We start from the raw sequence: 18,184 nt of genomic DNA on the forward strand, positions 1-18,184 counted from the left end.
GCGCACCGTCTGCAGCGCTGCACAGATCCAGTTATTCTCTTGTCTGACTGAGACTTACCCCGAGACTTACTCTGTGGGAGGATCCTAGTGGGTTTGTGGGGCAGCACCTGGGCCCAGTGCTCAGCAATTTCACCTCACAACAAGAAGGTCTGTGGGTCAATTCCACCCGTGCACAGTTCCTCTCTGTGTGTAGTTTTCATGTTTCCATGTGTCCAAGTGGGTTTCCTCCCACCTTCAGAAGTCACACACCTTACAGTCTCCTCCCGCTGTCTGTCCTCCACCAAGACCCCGTTCACATCTGAAGCCTGACCCCAGCTGCCTGAATCTGTTGGCTTATTTGTTTATTGCTGGAGTTTATGTTGTTTAGTGATTACGGGGAAAACCCTCTGTAAGTACGAGGTCTGTGCATAAAGTATCGTACCTTTTTATTTTTTTTAAACTATATGGATTTGATTCATATGTTTTCACATCAGACAAGCTTGAACCCTCGTGCGCATGCGTGAGTTTTTCCACACCTGTCGGTGACGTCATTCGCCTGTGAGCACGCCTTGTGGAAGGAGTGGTCCCGCCCCGTCGTCGGATTTTTATTGTCTGGAAATGGCGGAATGATTTGGGTTTTTTTCCATCAGAATTTTTTCAGAAGCTGTTAGAGACTGGCACCTGGAAACCATTTGAAAAATTTATCTGGCTTTCTGTGAAAATTTTATGGGCTTCACAGAGAATAAGGACTGTTACTACAGCTTTAAGGATGGCCCACAATGGTGCTCGGCGCGCCACGCTCCAAGCCGCGACGACAGGCACGAACCACCTGATCATTTCTAAACGGATGGCTGTGTGGAGCTGGGACCGTCATGTGCACTTTCTGTAGTTATCACAAGAGCTGGACATCAACCATTTTCCGGCAGATTTCACTTTTAACAAGAGATTTTGTCGTGGAAAGCCGCGCTGAGGCTTTGTGCGTCACGACCGATTCGCTGCTTGAACGAGACAAAGAACGGCTCCGTTTCGGCGTGCCAGAGGACAAGTTCGGACATGCCTATGTCGGCTTTCAATGCTTACCAGTCGAGTGAGTTATAAGAGAAATTGTGGAGAGCTGGGTTCTGTGGATACGAGACCGTCGTGTGCTCTTTCTCTGGTTATCACAAGAGCTGGACATCAGCCATTTTCCGGCAGATTTCACTTTTAACAATAGATTTTGTCATGGAAAGCCGTGCGGAGGCTTTGCGCGTAAAGACCGATTCGCTTTGGAAGTGAGACAAAGGACCACCTCCGTTTTGGCGTGTCAGAGGACAAGTTAGGACATGTCCAGCTCTCCACAATTTCTCTGATACTTACTGGACTGGTAAGCATTGAAAGCCGAGATAGGCATGTCCAAACTCCTCGAGGGACCCGGTCATATTCCTTTTCCAAGTCCACAAAACCCATGTAGACTGGTTAGTCAGACTCCCAAGACCAATGTCCTTGTGAGTGTAAAGAGCTGGTTCACGGTTACACAACCAGGATGGAACCTGCATTGCTCCTCCTGAATCTGAGGTTCGACTAAAGGTCTCAGTCTCCTCTCTCGCTTTACCGTACCAGAGGTGCTGTCCCGACGTCATACCACATTGTGTCAGGGTCTGAGCTTAAAAATCAACCCATTAAAAAACCAGGTCAGCAGCACTCAGATCCAACCTGGATCCATGGTGGAGAGCCCAAGTGAAACAAAAGGACTGTAGCCCCCTGTTGGCTAGCATGGGTAATAATTGTCACCGCGGCGGGAGTATCCACGCTCTGAGTGCCGCTCTCTTTGTTGTATCTTTTGGCTTCAGTTTTGTGTGAAGAGTTTTGATCTCTGGGATTTTAACTGACCTGAAACCAGCACGTTAATCTCCGCCCCCTGGAATCTGACACGCTGTCAGATGTTTTTGTTTTTTGTACCTCAGTGAAAAGATGAAACGGTTCAGGATGGAGTCACATCGACTCGCTTCGCTCGGAATCTTAATCCATCAGCCTTGATATTTTTCTGACACCTTCCTCCCTTCAGCTTTGACAGGATCAGTTTTGGACTCTCCTCTCGTTACCTCTTTTTTTTCCTTTTTTCTTACATTTTACATCCACACTTTCATTCTCTGCTCTTATTCTTCTCATTGTTATCCTTTTTAAATCAAATCAAATCAAATCAATTTTATTTATATAGCGCCAAATAACAACAAACAGTTGCCCCAAGGCGCTTTATATTGTAAGGCAAGGCCATACAATAATTACGGAAAAACCCCAACGGTCAAAACGACCCCCTGTGAGCAAGCACTTGGCGACAGTGGGAAGGAAAAACTCCCTTTTAACAGGAAGAAACCTCCAGCAGAACCAGGCTGAGGGAGGGGCAGTCTTCTGCTGGGACTGGTTGGGGCTGAGGGAGAGAATCAGGAAAAAGACATGCTGTGGAGGGGAGCAGAGATCAATCACTAATGATTAAATGCAGAGTGGTGCATACAGAGCAAAAAGAGAAAGAAACACTCAGTGCATTATGGGAACCCCCCAGCAGTCTAAGTCTATAGCAGCATAACTAAGGGATGGTTCAGGGTCACCTGATCCAGCCCTAACTATAAGCTTTAGCAAAAAGGAAAGTTTTAAGCCTAATCTTAAAAGTAGAGAGGGTGTCTGTCTCCCTGATCTGAATTGGGAGCTGGTTCCACAGGAGAGGAGCCTGAAAGCTGAAGGCTCTGCCTCCCATTCTACTCTTACAAACCCTAGGAACTACAAGTAAGCCTGCAGTCTGAGAGCGAAGCGCTCTATTGGGGTGATATGGTACTATGGAGGTCCCTAAGATAAGATGGGACCTAATTATTCAAAACCTTATAAGTAAGAAGAAGAATTTAAAATTCTATTCTAGAATTAACAGGAAGCCAATGAAGAGAGGCCAATATGGGTGAGATATGCTCTCTCCTTCTAGTCCCGTCAGTACTCTAGCTGCAGCATTTTGAATTAACTGAAGGCTTTTTCTTGCTTACTTTTGTCCTTCTTTCCTTCCTGCTTTCCTTTGTGTCTTTTGTTTCTTCTTTTTCTTTCATTGCTGTTTTTCTTTCTTTCTTTCTTTCTCTTCATTTTTTGTTATTTCTTTTTGCCTTCTGTCTTTCCTTCTATTGATTCTTTCTTCCTTGCATATATTGTTTCCTTCATTCCTCACTTCCTCTGTCCTACTTCTTTCTTTTTGTGCTTTCTTTTCATGTCTGGTCTTCACTTTTGTTTCCTCTTTTTCCCTTGTCTTTCCTTTGATCATCCATCCTTAGTCCGTTGCTTTCTGCATTTCTTGATTTGTTCTTTCATTTCTTTTTCAGGGTTTTTGTCCCACCTTTTCCTTCCTTTCTCTCTTCCCTGCCTCCATTCTTCATTTTTTTAGCTCGTTTATCTTCTTCCATCTTTACCTTCACCTCCTCCGTCTGCAGTCTGTTTTTTTCTCTTTGTTGTTGTTTTTTTTTTTTTTTTTTGTCAGGGTCTCGCTGTGCTTTCGTTCATTATTCAGTTTTTTATGAAGCAGATAAACTTCAAACGCCAGAGTGCTGTTCGACACACGCGGGTCAATGCACTGATGAAGGCGAGGTCAAAGGTCACTCTGATGAAAGATGGAATCTCTCCTCCTCCATTCTTTCTTGATTCCTCTTCTTAACTCTTTTAATCTTTCTTTTTTCTCCCTTCATCTCACCTTTTCTTTTCTCCTTTATCTAGTTGCTCTTTCTCTCACTCTTTATCCCTCTATTTTCCTCTCCTCCTCTTCCACCTTTTTTCGCTCCCTCTCATTGTTTTTCTTACTGACCCCGTTTTACTTCCTCTCATTTTGTCTGTCCTCACCTCTTCTCTTTATCCTTCTCTCCTCCGCTTCATTCCCTTTCAACTCTCCCTCCTTGTATCCTTGCCTCCACTGTGCCTCCTCTCTCTCTCTCTCTCTCTCTATCATTCCTCCTTTTGTCTCCCTTTATTTTCTCCATCCCTGATTCTTTTCTTTCTCTCCTTTACCTCATTCTGTCCATACTCATGTCGTTTCCTCTTCCCAGTCTCTCCCTTTGTCTCTGCGTTTAGTTTCTTCTTCTGTGAAACCTTCCGGTGGCCTGCTGCCGTTGGGCCCTGAGCGTGACGGCGGCTCGTTCAGCTCCCGCTGCTCTAACGTCTCCTTGTGTTGATGCTGGTGGGAAACTCAACAGAAGAAGAAAAGGAACCAAAGGTGAAGAGATGAGTGTGACATTTGTGAGGAACATGATTCATGTTGTCGGAGGAAGAATCAGAGATCATCTCTGATCCGAGAGCAAAGGAACCAAATGTGTGTGTTGGTGGAGGAATTGAACCCACAACCTTCCTGCTGGAACCGGAGCTGCACCATGTCAGAACTGATAAACCTCAGGAACTGTGATTTCCTCTTCTGTCTCAGCTGAAATCAGACTTCTGTCATTGTTGGGGGAATAAAAGGTGCAGAACAATGCGGTCGCACCTCAAAGTGACCCAAAAAATGCTCCCTCACCAGGACCCGCCACAGACACCTGGTACCAAAGACATCCAGTCCTCAGCTCAGGTCACTGGGTAGAGTCCAAGTCTGAGAACCAGACAGTCAGACAGGAAGCAGTCGGACCCTCTGTGATCAAACATGGATGTAGAAAAGGTTCTAAATGCTGTCGTATGAACAGACTTTATTCTGTGTGTGTGTGTGTGTGTGTGTGTGTGTGTGTGTGTGTGTGTGTGTGTGTGTGTGTGTGTGTGTGTGTGTGTGTGTGTGTGTGTGTGTGTGTGTATGTATGTGCTGTGTGTGTGTGTGTGTGCTGTGTTCTGATTGGCTGCGCTGGTGCGCTTTGATGTCAGTGTTACTCGTATAATTTTTTTCCAGATCACAGCTGAGGAGTTGACGGGCAACGACGACTACATCGAGCTCTCCTTCAGCGCCAGGAAACTGGATGATAAGGTAAAAGAAGTTCTGAGCTTCAAAGATTCAGACCAGAACCTCCTAAAAGTGGCCCACAGGGTTTCCCATGACGTCACTTTTATTAATGACGGTCAGTGTTTGTGTTTGGGGGCGGGGCCTTTTGGCGCTGGTCCGTCCTGGTGGACTTGTGTCTTCAGGGTCATGAGGAGGTCAGGAACACTTCATCTGGACTTATAGTTCCTGTTGTTTAAAAAGGAGCCTCAAAGTCATATGTCAGTGACATAGAACCATCAACCCTAAAAACAAAAAACTGGATCTCAAAATAAATCTCGACATATTTTCTTAAAACATTTCTTCTCTATAGAAAAAAAAATCTAATCTGATGAATAATAATCTGATGAAAATGCATTGGATTCGTTTATGTTTGTGTTTTTTATTCTCCTTGTCAGTGACGATGTTCAACATCTCTGATTAAAACAAAAAAGATCAAAGTTCTTATGTTCAAGTAACTACAGCAATTAGAAAGCCGACTGATATGGATTTGGGGGCTGATACAAAATCAATATTAAGGATTAAAATCTCAGCCACATGGGGTGTGCAGCCATTGTACTCTGAGTGCCGACCGCAAGCCCGGATAAATGAGGAGGGTTGTGCCAGGAAGGGTATCTGGTGTAAAACAAGCCATAACTAAAGATGCAGATTACAAATAGAATTTGCTTACCGGATCAGTCGAGGCCCGGGTTAGCCTTTGCCCAACAGGGATAAACTGGGCTACTGCTGGGCAAAGAAGAAGAAGAGGAAAACTAGAAGGGTGGAAGTGAGAGTCGGCACTTTGAATGTTGTCAGTCTGACTGGTAAAGGGAGAGAACTGGCTGATATGATGGAGAGGAGAAAGGTAGACATAGTGTGTGTGCAAGAGACCAAGTGGAAGGGAAGTAAGAGCAGGAGCATAGGAGGGGGGTTCAAGATGTTTCATGGTGAGGACAAGAAGAGAAATGGTGTCGGGGTTATTTTAAAGAAAGAGTATGTTCAGAGTGTGTTTGTAGGTTAATTGAGTGTCTGACAGGGTGATGAGTTTGAAGTTGGAAATTGAAGAGGTACTGATGAATATCATCAGTGCATATGCCTCACAGGCAGGTTGAGAGATGAAGCAGAAAGAAGCCGTCTGTAGTGTGTTAGATGAGGTGGTGGAGAGTGAACCCAAGCATGAAAGAGTGGTGATAGGAGCGGACTTCAGTGGGCATGTTGGTGAAGGGAACAGAGGTGATGAGGAAGTAATGGGTAGATATGGTATCAAGGACAGGAATGGGGAAGGACAGATGGTAGTTGATTTTGCAAAAAGGATGGAAATGGTTGTGGTGAATACCTACTTTAAGAAAAGGAAGGAGCACAGGGTAACATAAGAATGGAGGAAGGTGCACACAGGTGGACTACATTCTTTAAAGGAGATGGAAACTAAAGGAAATCAGAGACTGTAAGACGGCAGGGGAGAGTGTAGGTAGACAGCACAGGATGGTGGATGTATGATGACGTTAGAGGTGAAGAAGAAGAGAGTGAGAACTCACATGGTGGAAGCTGAAGGAGGAAGACTGTTGTGTAAAATTCAGTGAGCAGGTGAGAGAAGCACTGGATGGAGGGGAAGCAATTTTGGACAACTGGAAAAGTACTGCAGACGGTGGTGAGGGAGACAGACAGGAAGGTACTGGGTGAGACATTTTGACAGCAGAAGGAAGACAAGGAGATGTGTTGGTGGAACGAAGATGTTCAGGAAAGCATAAAGAGAAAAGTTGTCAAAAAAAAAGAATCGGGATAGTCGGAGAGATGAAGAAAGTAGACAAGGAGATGTGGCGTAAGGCGAAAAGAGAAGTGGCAAAAGCGAAGGAAAAGGCATTTAATGAGCCGTACAAGAAGTTGAACAGTAAGGAAGGAGAAAAGGACTTGTTGGCCAGACAAAGGGACAGAGCTGGAGAGGATGTGCAGCGGGTTAGGGTGGTTTAAACATGAACTTCATTATAAATATGAATATCACCAACCAATGTATGTCATGCTGCTGTCACTTGGCTGTCACTGTGTCGAATTTGCTCACTTCTTGTCTGTTTTGTCCAACCTAGCTGGCAGCTTATTGACCACGTTTCTTGTGGCTGTAAAATGTTCACTGTGATTGAAACTAAACGACAGATGGTCACTTTGCCTCGATGTGATCAAGGGGTGATGGGGTCCCAGCAGTGCTCGGCAGCATTGAACCCAATGCAGCGTCTGCAGGACCAATTATGTAATAAATCCATTTCCAAAAGCCAGTGTTTTTCTGCATTGTTTAGTCTGTAAAATAAAAGTGTTCATATCAGCAGATATAACGCTGATACCGATATGTTTGTGAAAGGCTGATATCGGACGATGTTATCCACCAACCGATCTGGTCAGGCTCTAATTAACATTTACAATAAAGAAAGCAGATGATTTAAAACTGCAGAGGGACACCAAAGTCACATCAAGAATACATTTAAAATATCATGACTGGGATTCTCGCTACATGAAACACTCAGTGGTAGTAAAGAAAAACATATTTTTATCTGGTACTGAAGCTAAAATCTCTATAATTGTTTTTTAGGATAGAACTAAATATCTGATCCAACATTTATGTTCTTTTACGCAGTTTTGTCACTTTAAATTAATTTTTATTTGAATAAAAAGCAAAAATATGTGATTCATATTTGGCTGGTTAGCCATGTTAGCATTATGGTTGGTTAGCTTAACTCATCACTGACGTGAGCTGATTTTGTGCTTTATTTTAAGACAAACTCTGTTTTTGGGTGCGTGTGAGATGATGAAGTTTGAGGATGGTCTTTTTTTTTTTTTTTGTGATCAGGACTTCTTCAGTAAATCTGACCCGTTCCTGGAGATCTACAGACTGAACGAGGACGCCACACTGCAGCTTGTCTACAGAACCGAGGTCCAAACGCACACCCTCACTCACCGGCGCCATCTACAGGCTGTAAAGCCACATCACTGTGATTTTCCTGCTGCATCACATAGATCGATGTAACAACCCTCACAAACATTAGAGGTAGAACTTTAACCATAGCGCCCCCTGCCTTCAGAAGGTTGCTGGTCCTTTTGCTCAGATGACACGTGTCTTTGCACACTACCGTCCTCTCACTCTGACTGGCTGATGGACTCACAAGCAACCTGCAGCTGGACAGAAAATTAGTGACAGTCTTTAAATATTAGCTGGTGTTCATGTTGCAGCGAATGTTTCCATATTATTTTTTTCTCCGTAATGTCAGTTCTTTAATTTGGGATTTTTCTGCATTGCTGTTGCGTACCTTTCTTATTAGCATTTATTATTTTACTTTATTTTTAGTTTGTTTTGTGCTTTGATTCCTGGGAAAACCTCTTATAAACAGTCATTAATAATAATAATAATATCACAATAACTAGAAGCACTCAGAGAGTGCAAACCTCTGCCAAGGTCATGGGGTCACTGACGCCATAACATCTACACGCCATGGAATCACTGAACCTAAAAAAGTCTAACAATGATGTTTGCTCAGTAGTAAAAAAAGTTTCATCTGCTGTGACTGGATAGCATGTATCCTTAGCGCTTGGCATCACAGTTTATTGCAACTTGCACCTTAAACAGAAGCTACTGTCATCTGAGCACTGATATTGATATTGCATGTGCTTATAGACTGCTGAGAATGACAGCCTCAACACTGCATTTAATCTATTGTTAGACTCGATTGGCTTTGCTCAAAATGTAAATGAGTCCACCCACCACTTTAATCATATCTTAGATCTTGTTCTGACTTATGGTATGGAAATAGAAGACTTAACAGTATTCCCTGAAAACTCCCTTCTGTCTGATCATTTTTTAATAACATTTACATTTACTCTGATGGACTACCCAGCAGTGAGGAATAAGTTTCATTACGGTAGAAGTCTTTCAGAAAGCACTGTAACTAGGTTTAAGGATATGATTCCTTCTTTATGTTCTCCAATGCCATATACCAATCAATCAATCAATCAATCAATTTTTTTTATATAGCGCCAAATCACAACAAACAGTTGCCCCAAGGCGCTTTATATTGTAAGGCAAGGCCATACAATAAAAACGACCCCCTGTGAGCAAGCACTTGGCTACAGTGGGAAGGAAAAACTCCCTTTTAACAGGAAGAAACCTCCAGCAGAACCAGGCTCAGGGAGGGGCAGTCTTCTGCTGGGACTGGTTGGGGCTGAGGGAGAGAACCAGGAAAAAGACATGCTGTGGAGGGGAGCAGAGATCAATCACTAATGATTAAATGCAGAGTGGTGCATACAGAGCAAAAAGAGAAAGAAACAGTGCATCATGGGAACCCCCCAGCAGTCTACGTCTATAGCAGCATAACTAAGGGATGGTTCAGGGTCACCTGATCCAGCCCTAACTATAAGCTTTAGCAAAAAGGAAAGTTTTAAGCCTAATCTTAAAAGTAGAGAGGGTGTCTGTCTCCCTGATCTGAATTGGGAGCTGGTTCCACAGGAGAGGAGCCTGAAAGCTGAAGGCTCTGCCTCCCATTCTACTCTTACAAACCCTAGGAACTACAAGTAAGCCTGCAGTCTGAGAGCGAAGCGCTCTATTGGGGTGATATGGTACTACGAGGTCCCTAAGATAAGATGGGACCTGATTATTCAAAACCTTATAAGTAAGAAGAAGAATTATAAATTCTATTCTAGAATTAACAGGAAGCCAATGAAGAGAGGCCAGTATGGGTGAGATATGCTCTCTCCTTCTAGTCCCCGTCAGTACTCTAGCTGCAGCATTCACTGCGGCCGGACTGAGGACTTTGAGTATTAGAAATGGTCCCGATGTACCTGTCCTTAAGTTTCTGGGATTCCACCTGCAGGGGGATGTCCTTAGTGGATAACCAAACCTCCTGCCCGGGCTGATATGCAGGGGCCGGGGAACGCCGGCGGTCTGCATGGGCCTTAGCCCTCGTCCGGGCTCTGAGCAGGGCAGAGCGGGCGGTATGCCACACCCGACGGCACTTCCTCAGATGGGCCTGGACCGAGGGCACGCCGACCTCTCCCTCCACCAGTGGAAACAATGGGGGCTGGTACCCCAAACCCCCCCCCATCGGGGAGAGGCCGGTGGCAGATGAGACTTGGCTATTATGAGCGTACTCGATCCAGGCCAGATGGTCACTCCAGGCCGTCGGGTGCGTGGAGGTCACGCAGCGGAGGGCCTGCTCCAGTTCCTGGTTAGTCCGCTCTGCCTGCCCGTTCGTCTGGGGGTGGTACCCAGACGAGAGACTGACGGTGGCCCCCAGTTCCCTGCAGAAACTCCTCCAGACCTGGGAGGAGAACTGAGGACCACGATCCGAGACAATGTCTGATGGAATCCCATGCAGACGCACGACGTGGTGGACCAGGAGGTCTGCAGTCTCCTGGGCCGTCGGGAGCTTCGGGAGGGCCACGAAGTGGGCCACCTTGGAGAACCGGTCCACTATCGTTAAGATGATGGTGTTGCCCTGGGACGGCGGGAGGCCCGTGACAAAGTCCAGGCCAATATGAGACCAGGGGCGACGAGGCACAGGCAGAGGCTGGAGGAGGCCTTGGTCCTTGTGATGGTCAGCTTTGCCCCTGGCACAGGTGGTGCAGGCCTGGACATACTCCCAGACGTCGGCTTCCATAGACGCCCACCAGAAGCGCTGCCGAACCACTGCCACGGTCCTTCGCACCCCTGGGTGACAGGAGAGCTTGGAACCGTGACAGAAGTCAAGGACCGCAGCCCTGGCCTCTGGTGGGACGTACAGTTTGTTCTTCGGACCTGTCCCCGGGTCCGGGCTCCGTGTCAGGGCCTCCCGGATGGTCTTCTCCACGTCCCAGGTAAGGGCGGCCAAGACAGTGGATTCGGGGATGAATGTTTTCAGGGGGGTCTGACAGCTCGGTCTTGACCTCCTTTTCGTGCACCCGGGACAGGGCATCAGATCGTTGGTTCTTGGTCCCGGGGCGGTAGGTGATCCGGAAGTCAAAATGCCCGAAGAACAGCGACCAGCGGGCTTGCCTGGGGTTCAGACGCTTCGCGGTCCGGATGTACTCCAGGTTCCGATGGTCCATGAAAACCGTAAATGGCACCGATGCTCCCTCCAACAGGTGTCTCCACTCCTCAAGAGCCTCCTTCACCGCAAGAAGTTCCTGATTGCTGACGTCATAGTTTCGTTCAGCTGGGGTCAACCTGCGGGAAAAGTAGGCACATGGATGGAGAACCTTGTCGGACTCCCCGCTCTGGGACAGCACTGCTCCTATCCCTGAGTCAGAGGCATCCACTTCAACAACAAACTGGCGCTTTGGATCGGGCTGCACCAGAACCGGTGCAGTCGAGAACCGGTGTTTCAACTCCCTAAATGCGGCTTTGCACCGATCCGACCAGGTGAAGGGGACTTTTGTGGAGGTCACGGCTGTCAGGGGGCTAACTACCTGACTGTAGCCCTTGATGAACCTCCGGTAGAAATTTGCAAAACCGAGGAACTGTTGTAGTTTCCTACAGTTCGTTGGTTGGGGCCAATCTCTCACCGCCGCAACCTTGGCCGGATCAGGGGCGACGGAGTTGGAGGAGATGATGAACCCCAAGAAGGACAAAGAAGTGCGGTGGAACTCACACTTCTCGCCCTTCACTAACAGCCGGTTCTCCAACAACCGCTGTGGGACCTGACGTACATGCTTGACATGGGTCTCAGGATCCGGAGAAAAGATGAGTATATCATCTAGATATACGAAGACAAACCGATGCAGGAAGTCCCGCAAGACGTCATTAACCAATGCTTGGAACGTCGCGGGCGCATTAGTGAGGCCGAACGGCATGACCAGGTACTCAAAGTGACCTAACGGGGTGTTGAATGCCCTCTTCCACTCGTCTCCCTCCCGGATCCGAACCAGGTGATAAGCATTCCTAAGATCCAATTTCGTGAAAATTTGGGCTCCATGCAGGGGCGTGAACACTGAATCCAACAGAGGTAACGGGTATCGGTTGCGAACCGTGATCTCGTTCAGCCCTCTGTAATCAATGCATGGACGGAGTCTGCCGTCCTTCTTGCCCACAAAAAAGAAACCAGCACCCATCGGGGAGGTGGAGTTCCGGATCAACCCGGCAGCTAACGAGTCCCGGATGTAGGTCTCCATTGATTTGCGTTCCGGACGTGAGAGGTTGTACAGCCTGCTGGACGGGTACTCAGCGCCCGGTATCAAATCAATGGCACAATCGTACGGATGGTGCAGGGGCAGCGTGAGTGCCAGATCCTTGCTGAAGACGTCAACAAGGTCGTGGTACTCGGCTGGCACCGCCGCCAGATTGGGGGGGACAAAAACCTCCTCCTTAGCTGTCACACCGGGTGGAACCGAGGATCCTAAATACACCTGGTGGCAGGTTTCGCTCCACTGAACCACAACCCCAGACGGCCAATCAATCCGGGGATTGTGTTTTAACATCCATGGAAAACCCAAAATCACTCGGGAGGTAGAAGGTGTTACATAAAACACAATCTCCTCCCTGTGATTCCCAGACACCACCAATGTCACTGGCTGTGTCTGGTGTGTGATTAGTGGAAGAAGGGTGCCATCTACCGCCCGCACCGACAATGGTGACGGTAAGGCCACTAGAGGGAGCCCAACCTCCTTTGCCCATCTGCTATCCAGCAGATTCCCCTCCGACCCCATGTCCACCAGTGCTGGGGCGTGAAGGGTTAGATCCCCACTCAGGATCGTGACTGGGATTCGTGCAGATCGTCAGGGTTTCCCCACGTGGGTGTTGTGACCCACCCTTAGCCCAGTCTCTAAAGACGAGTGCTGCTGTTTTGACCGTTTGGGGCATTCTCTCTGTATGTGCTCAGTAGAGCTGCAGAGAAAACACTCTCCACGGATCAGCCTCCTTTGTCTCTGATCTGATCGTTTTTGGCCCTGCTCGTTTCCATAGCAACGTCAGCAGGGGGAGCTGTTGTCACGTGGAGAGCCCTGGCAGTGGAGGGAGGAAGAGGGACGGCTTGTTCCTGACCACGCCCCTCGTCTCGCTGCCGTCGGTGTTCCGTTAAGCGGTTGTCTAACCGTATAACCAGGTCGATAAGCCCATCTAAATCCCGCGGCACGTCCTTCGCCACCAGGTGCTCCTTAAGGACCAGAGACAGTCCGTTTACAAAGGTGGCGCGGAGCGCAACAGCATTCCAGCCGGCTCGCGCTGCCGCGATGCGGAAGTCGACTGCATACTTCGCTGCGCTCCGACGCCCCTGTCTTATCAACAGCAGCACAACTTGAAGCGGTCTCGCCTCTATGAGGGTGGTCGAACACCTGTTGGAACTCCCTCACAAACTCAGTATAAACCGTTAGGAGCCGTGAATTCTGCTCCCAAAGCGCCGTAGCCCAGGCGCGTGCCTCTCCTCGAAGCAAATTGATCACATAAGCCACCCGGCTAGCGTCTGCTGCGTACATGACGGGACGCTGTGAAAAGACGAGCGAGCACTGCATCAAGAAGTCCGCGCACATCTCCACACAGCCTCCGTACGGCTCTGGAGGGCTTATGTATGCTTCAGGGGAAGGTGGGGGGGTTCGTTGAACAACCAGCGGAATGTTTGTTTCTGGCACACGGTCAGCAGGAGGAGGTGCTGCAGCAGCGCCCTGAGCACGCGCTTCCACCTGGGCGGTGAGAGCCTCCATCCTACGATTGAGAACAGTGCTCTGCTCGGTAACTAAGTCCAACCGAGCGGTAAAGGCGGTTAAGATGTGCTGCAGCTCACCCAACACGCCTCCTGCCTGTGCACCTCGCTCTCCCATTGGCTGTTCAAGCGATGGTTGACGCCCCTCGGGATCCATGACGCTGGCCGAGAAATCCTGTTGTGAAAGTGACGTGACACGGACCCACAACAGGGGGCGGTACTGAACGGACAATGGATAAGCCAAAAAGTAACAATTTAATGTTGTGAATCACACAACGATGTACAGACAGTAACAATATAGTGACTGTCAATCATACACCAGGTGACGTGTGGGCAGGCTCGACGATAGAAGACGCCTGGCGAGAGAGAGGCCGGATCCACACAGCTTCCACCACCAACGGAGCTGAAGAACACCGGAGCCGCCAAGCCCTGCGCCCCAGGTGGCCGCTGTCTTCAGCAGTCAGACCCGCTACTGCTGGCAGAGAACAAAGACAGTCCTGATGAGTGTGAGGACACACACTCAGTAATCCCACAGTCTGTATGCAGTAAGGAGGGAAAACCTCCACCTCCAATCACACACACTCGTGCAGCTCCTGGTCAACCACTTATCTGGGTTGGGGTGTGAGGCGAAGCCGTCGCTGTCACACCAAACGCCAATCCTCCAGATAAGGAAACACTCCAGGAAAACGGCTGCAATAGAAGTTCAGGTTATTACACACAAAGTGTCTGTCAGCAGAGAAATTACCTGATTGGTAGTTGATTTCTCGGCGGGGAGGTGGCGTTGCAGTCCGGTCTTTATGGTGGTGGTGATGAGTAGTGGATGAGTGACAGCTGTCACTCCTGGTCGCTCCGACGCCCTCTCGTGCTTGAAGCCCGCACTTCAAGCAGGGCGCCATCTTGTGGTGGTGGGCCAGCAGTACCTCCTCTTCAGCGGCCCACACAACAGTTGGCTTCCTGTTAATTCTAGAATAGAATTTAAAATTCTTCTTCTTATTTATAAGGTTTTGAATAATCAGGTCCCATCTTATCTTAGGGACCTCGTAGTACCATATCACCCCAATAGAGCGCTTCGCTCTCAGACTGCAGGCTTACTTGTAGTTCCTAGGGTTTGTAAGAGTAGAATGGGAGGCAGAGCCTTCAGCTTTCAGGCTCCTCTCCTGTGGAACCAGCTCCCAATTCAGATCAGGGAGACAGACACCCTCTCTACTTTTAAGATTAGGCTTAAAACTTTCCTTTTTGTTAAAGCTTATAGTTAGGGCTGGATCAGGTGACCCTGAACCATCCCTTAGTTATGCTGCTTTAGACTGCTGGGGGGTTCCCATGATGCACTGAGTGTTTCTTTCTCTTTTTGCTCTGTATGCACCACTCTGCATTTAATCATTAGTGACTGATCTCTGCTCCCCTCCACAGCATGTCTTTTTCCTGGTTCTCTCCCTCAGCCCCAACCAGTCCCAGCAGAAGACTGCCCCTCCCTGAGCCTGGTTCTGCTGGAGGTTTCTTCCTGTTAAAAGGGAGTTTTTCCTTCCCACTGTCGCCAAGTGCTTGCTCACAGGGGGTCATTTTGACCTTTGGGGTTTTTTCGTAATTATTGTATGGCCTTGCCTTACAATATGAAGTGCCTTGGGGCAACTGTTTGTTGTGATTTGGCACAATATAAATAAAATTGATTGATTGATTGATAGACAAAAACAAATAAGAGACCAAATTCAATTTATTTTTCAACTAAACTGCAAATATATGATTTTTTTTAACATTTATGAAACACTTCTCTAAACAAGTGACCCTAAAGAGATTCCGTCTGTTGGGAAAGTGTAGGAACACGGACCCACAACAGGGGGCGCAAATGAACGGACAATGGAGTAAGTCAAATAACAACGCTTTACTGTTGTGAATGTGCACAACGAATACAACCAATAACAGTCAATTTACAAAAGTGTCGTGTGGGCAGGCTCGAAGATAGGAGACGCCTCTCCAAGGTAAGACCGGTACCACACGGCTTCCTCCGCCACAGGACCCCGGGTATACTGGAGCCGCCAAGTCCCGAACTCCCAGGTGGCCACTGCCTCCGCGTGTCGGACCTGGTACTGCTGGCGAGGAACAAAAACACAATTAAAGGTGGGCGCGTTTGCACCCAGTAATCCACACGGCAGGAAAGCTACCTCCACCTCTCGTTGGAAAAAAGGTCTGTTATCACTCACAAAAGTCACAAAAGGTTACTGTCAAGCAGTCAGCTGAGACTATTACCTTCCAGGTAGAACGATATCTCGGCAATGAGGTGGAGATGCCGTCCTGCTGATATACCCCACTGATGATTGCCGTCAGCTGTCTCAGGTGATGGGTGACAGCTGTCACCGAGGCTGCTCCCGTGAGGCGGCGGCGCCCTCTGGTGCCTGGAGCCCGCACTCCAGGCAGGGCGCCCTCTGGTGGTGGTGGGCCAGCAGTACCTCCTCTTCAGCGGCCCACACAACACCGTCCTTGGCACAGTGATCTATTTCTTTTAGTCTCTTTCTCTAAAATTGTATATAATCATCATTAGATTATTAATATATAAACAAAAATAAATTTAAGAAATATTACAATTTGAAAACAAATGCACCCGAACGTGATGACAGCTGCAACTGCTTAATGCTAACTTTTAACATTGAAAATGCCATAGACATGCTATCGCGTTAGCATCAGGATCCGGATCGTGATCTGGATCACCACTAAAATTTAATCACTTGTTCCTCTTGTCATTTCCAACCACTCCACAAAATTTCATCAAAATCCGTTCAAAACTTTTTGAGTTATCCTGCTGACAAACAAACAAACAAACAAACAAACAAACGCGACTGAAAACATAACCTCCTTGGCGGAGGCAATAATAACAAACAAAGTGATTTTTCAGTATATAAGTCACAGGAGGTCCTAAACTACTAACAAAGCTACGAGTTACGCTCTGGAAAATGGGATAAGTCGTTTCTACACGGAGCGCCTCTGGTGTGCGTTTGAGTGATGAGCTTCAGAGTCCGCGATCGTCTTTCCAGTGAGCTTCTGAAGCTGAAAAACGTCCCTGTCATCAGAGTTACAACGTTAAGAAGTCACTCTGAGTGTAATCCCGTAGCTCTAATGTGAACAAGGTTCCCCTTCAGTTTTTGGACATTACAAAGGACAAACATGCCGGAAGACAATTGTCCAAATGTGCTGAATGCTGCAGCGACTTTAATGCAGATTTAAAGTCTCCTGTGTGTTGGTCAGATTCTGACCTCATTAGCATGAAATTAACTCAATATGAGACGTCATCCTGAAACCAGCAGCGTTATGTAACAGCTTCAAATGCATAATTTATAATAATTTAATTAAAAATCATCTGAAAAGCTTTAAAATCCTCAGCAGTCTGACGGGTCACTGGCTCCACGTGTCCGTCCACCGCTTAGAGTTTTCATCAGCTTCACTTTGGAAACTTCAGCTTCTGAACATTTTAGAATAAATCAAGATAGAATAAATCTAAATCAATCTTCCACATAATGACCCTGTCCTCTGTCTGTCCTCTGTCTGTCCTCTGTATGTCTCTGTCTGTCCTCTGTCTGTCCTCTGTCTGCCCTCTGTCTGTCCTCTGTATGTCTCTGTCTGTCCTCTGTGTGTCCTCTGTATGTCTCTGTCTGTCCTCTGTATGTCCTTTGTCTGTCTCTGTCTGTCCTCTGTGTGTCCTCTGTATTTCCTCTGTGTGCCCTCTGTGTGTCTCTGTCTGTCCCCTGTGTGTCCTCCAAATGTCCTGTGTGTCCTCTGTCTCTGTCTGTCCTCTGTGTGTCTGTCTGTCCCCTGTGTGACCTCTGTCTGTCTCTGTCTGTAATCTGTATTTCCTCTGTGTGTCCTCTGTCTGCCGTCTGTGTATCCTCTCTGTCCTCTGTGTGTCTTCCATCTGTCCTCTGTGTGTCTTCTGTCTGTCCTCTGTGTTTCCTCTGTATGTCCCCCATGTGTCCTCTGTGTCCTCTGTCTGTCTTCTGTTTGTCCCCTGTGTGTCCTCTGTCTGTCCTCTATCTGTCCTCTGTGTGTCCTCTGTCCCTTGTGCATCCTCTGTATGTCTTATGTCTGTCCCCTGTGTGTCCTCTGTATGTCTTCTGTCTGTCCTCTGTGTGTCCTCTGTCTGTCCTCTGTGTGTTCTCTGTATGTCTTCTGTCTGTCCTCTGTGTGTCCCGTGTGTCCTCTGTATGTCTTCTGTCTGTCCCCTGTGTGGCCTCTGTATGTCTTCTCTCTGTCCTCTGTGTGTCCTCTGTCTGTCCTCTGTCTGTCCTCTGTATGTTTTCTGTATGTCTTCTGTCTGTCCTCTGTGTGTCCTCTGTCTGTCCTCTCTGTATCCTCTGTCTGTCGTCTGTGTATGTGTGTCCTCTGTCTGTCCCCTGTGCATCCTCTGTATGTCTTCTGTCTGTCCTCTGTATGTCCTCTGTATGTCTTCTGTCTGTCCTCTGTCTGTCCCCTGTGTGTCCTCTGTATGTCCCTTGTGTGTCCTCTGTCTGTCCTCTGTGTCCTCTATCTGTCCTCTGTATGTCCCCTGTATATCTTCTGTCCTCTGTATATCTTCTGTCTGTCCTCTGTGTGTCCCCTGTGTGTCCTCCGTATGTCTTCTGTCTGTCCTCTGTGT

At 47.7% G+C, this 18,184-nt stretch overlaps 1 protein-coding gene and 1 long non-coding RNA gene across 2 annotated transcripts in view; one reads left to right on the plus strand and one right to left on the minus strand.

The window, feature by feature from the left end:
• LOC117513562 overlaps nt 1–15,357 on the minus strand; it is a 31,778-nt gene extending 16,421 nt beyond the window's left edge. The window contains exons 1-4 of the long non-coding RNA XR_004561636.1: nt 15,346–15,357; nt 4,490–4,598; nt 2,271–2,273; nt 1,955–1,959 (exon numbers count right to left, since the gene is read on the minus strand). This is a non-coding gene — a long non-coding RNA (uncharacterized LOC117513562). The remainder of the gene's footprint in view (nt 1–1,954; nt 1,960–2,270; nt 2,274–4,489; nt 4,599–15,345) is intronic.
• Nucleotides 1–18,184, plus strand: part of cpne4a (copine IVa) — a 160,635-nt gene that overhangs the window by 51,336 nt on the left and 91,115 nt on the right. Inside the window, exons 4-5 of the mRNA XM_034173721.1 lie at nt 4,850–4,924; nt 7,752–7,835. Of these exons, the coding sequence (XP_034029612.1) occupies nt 4,850–4,924; nt 7,752–7,835 (159 nt within the window). The remainder of the gene's footprint in view (nt 1–4,849; nt 4,925–7,751; nt 7,836–18,184) is intronic.

Source organism: Thalassophryne amazonica, chromosome 7 (genome assembly GCF_902500255.1).
Source record: "Thalassophryne amazonica chromosome 7, fThaAma1.1, whole genome shotgun sequence".
Taxonomy (NCBI): domain Eukaryota; kingdom Metazoa; phylum Chordata; class Actinopteri; order Batrachoidiformes; family Batrachoididae; genus Thalassophryne; species Thalassophryne amazonica.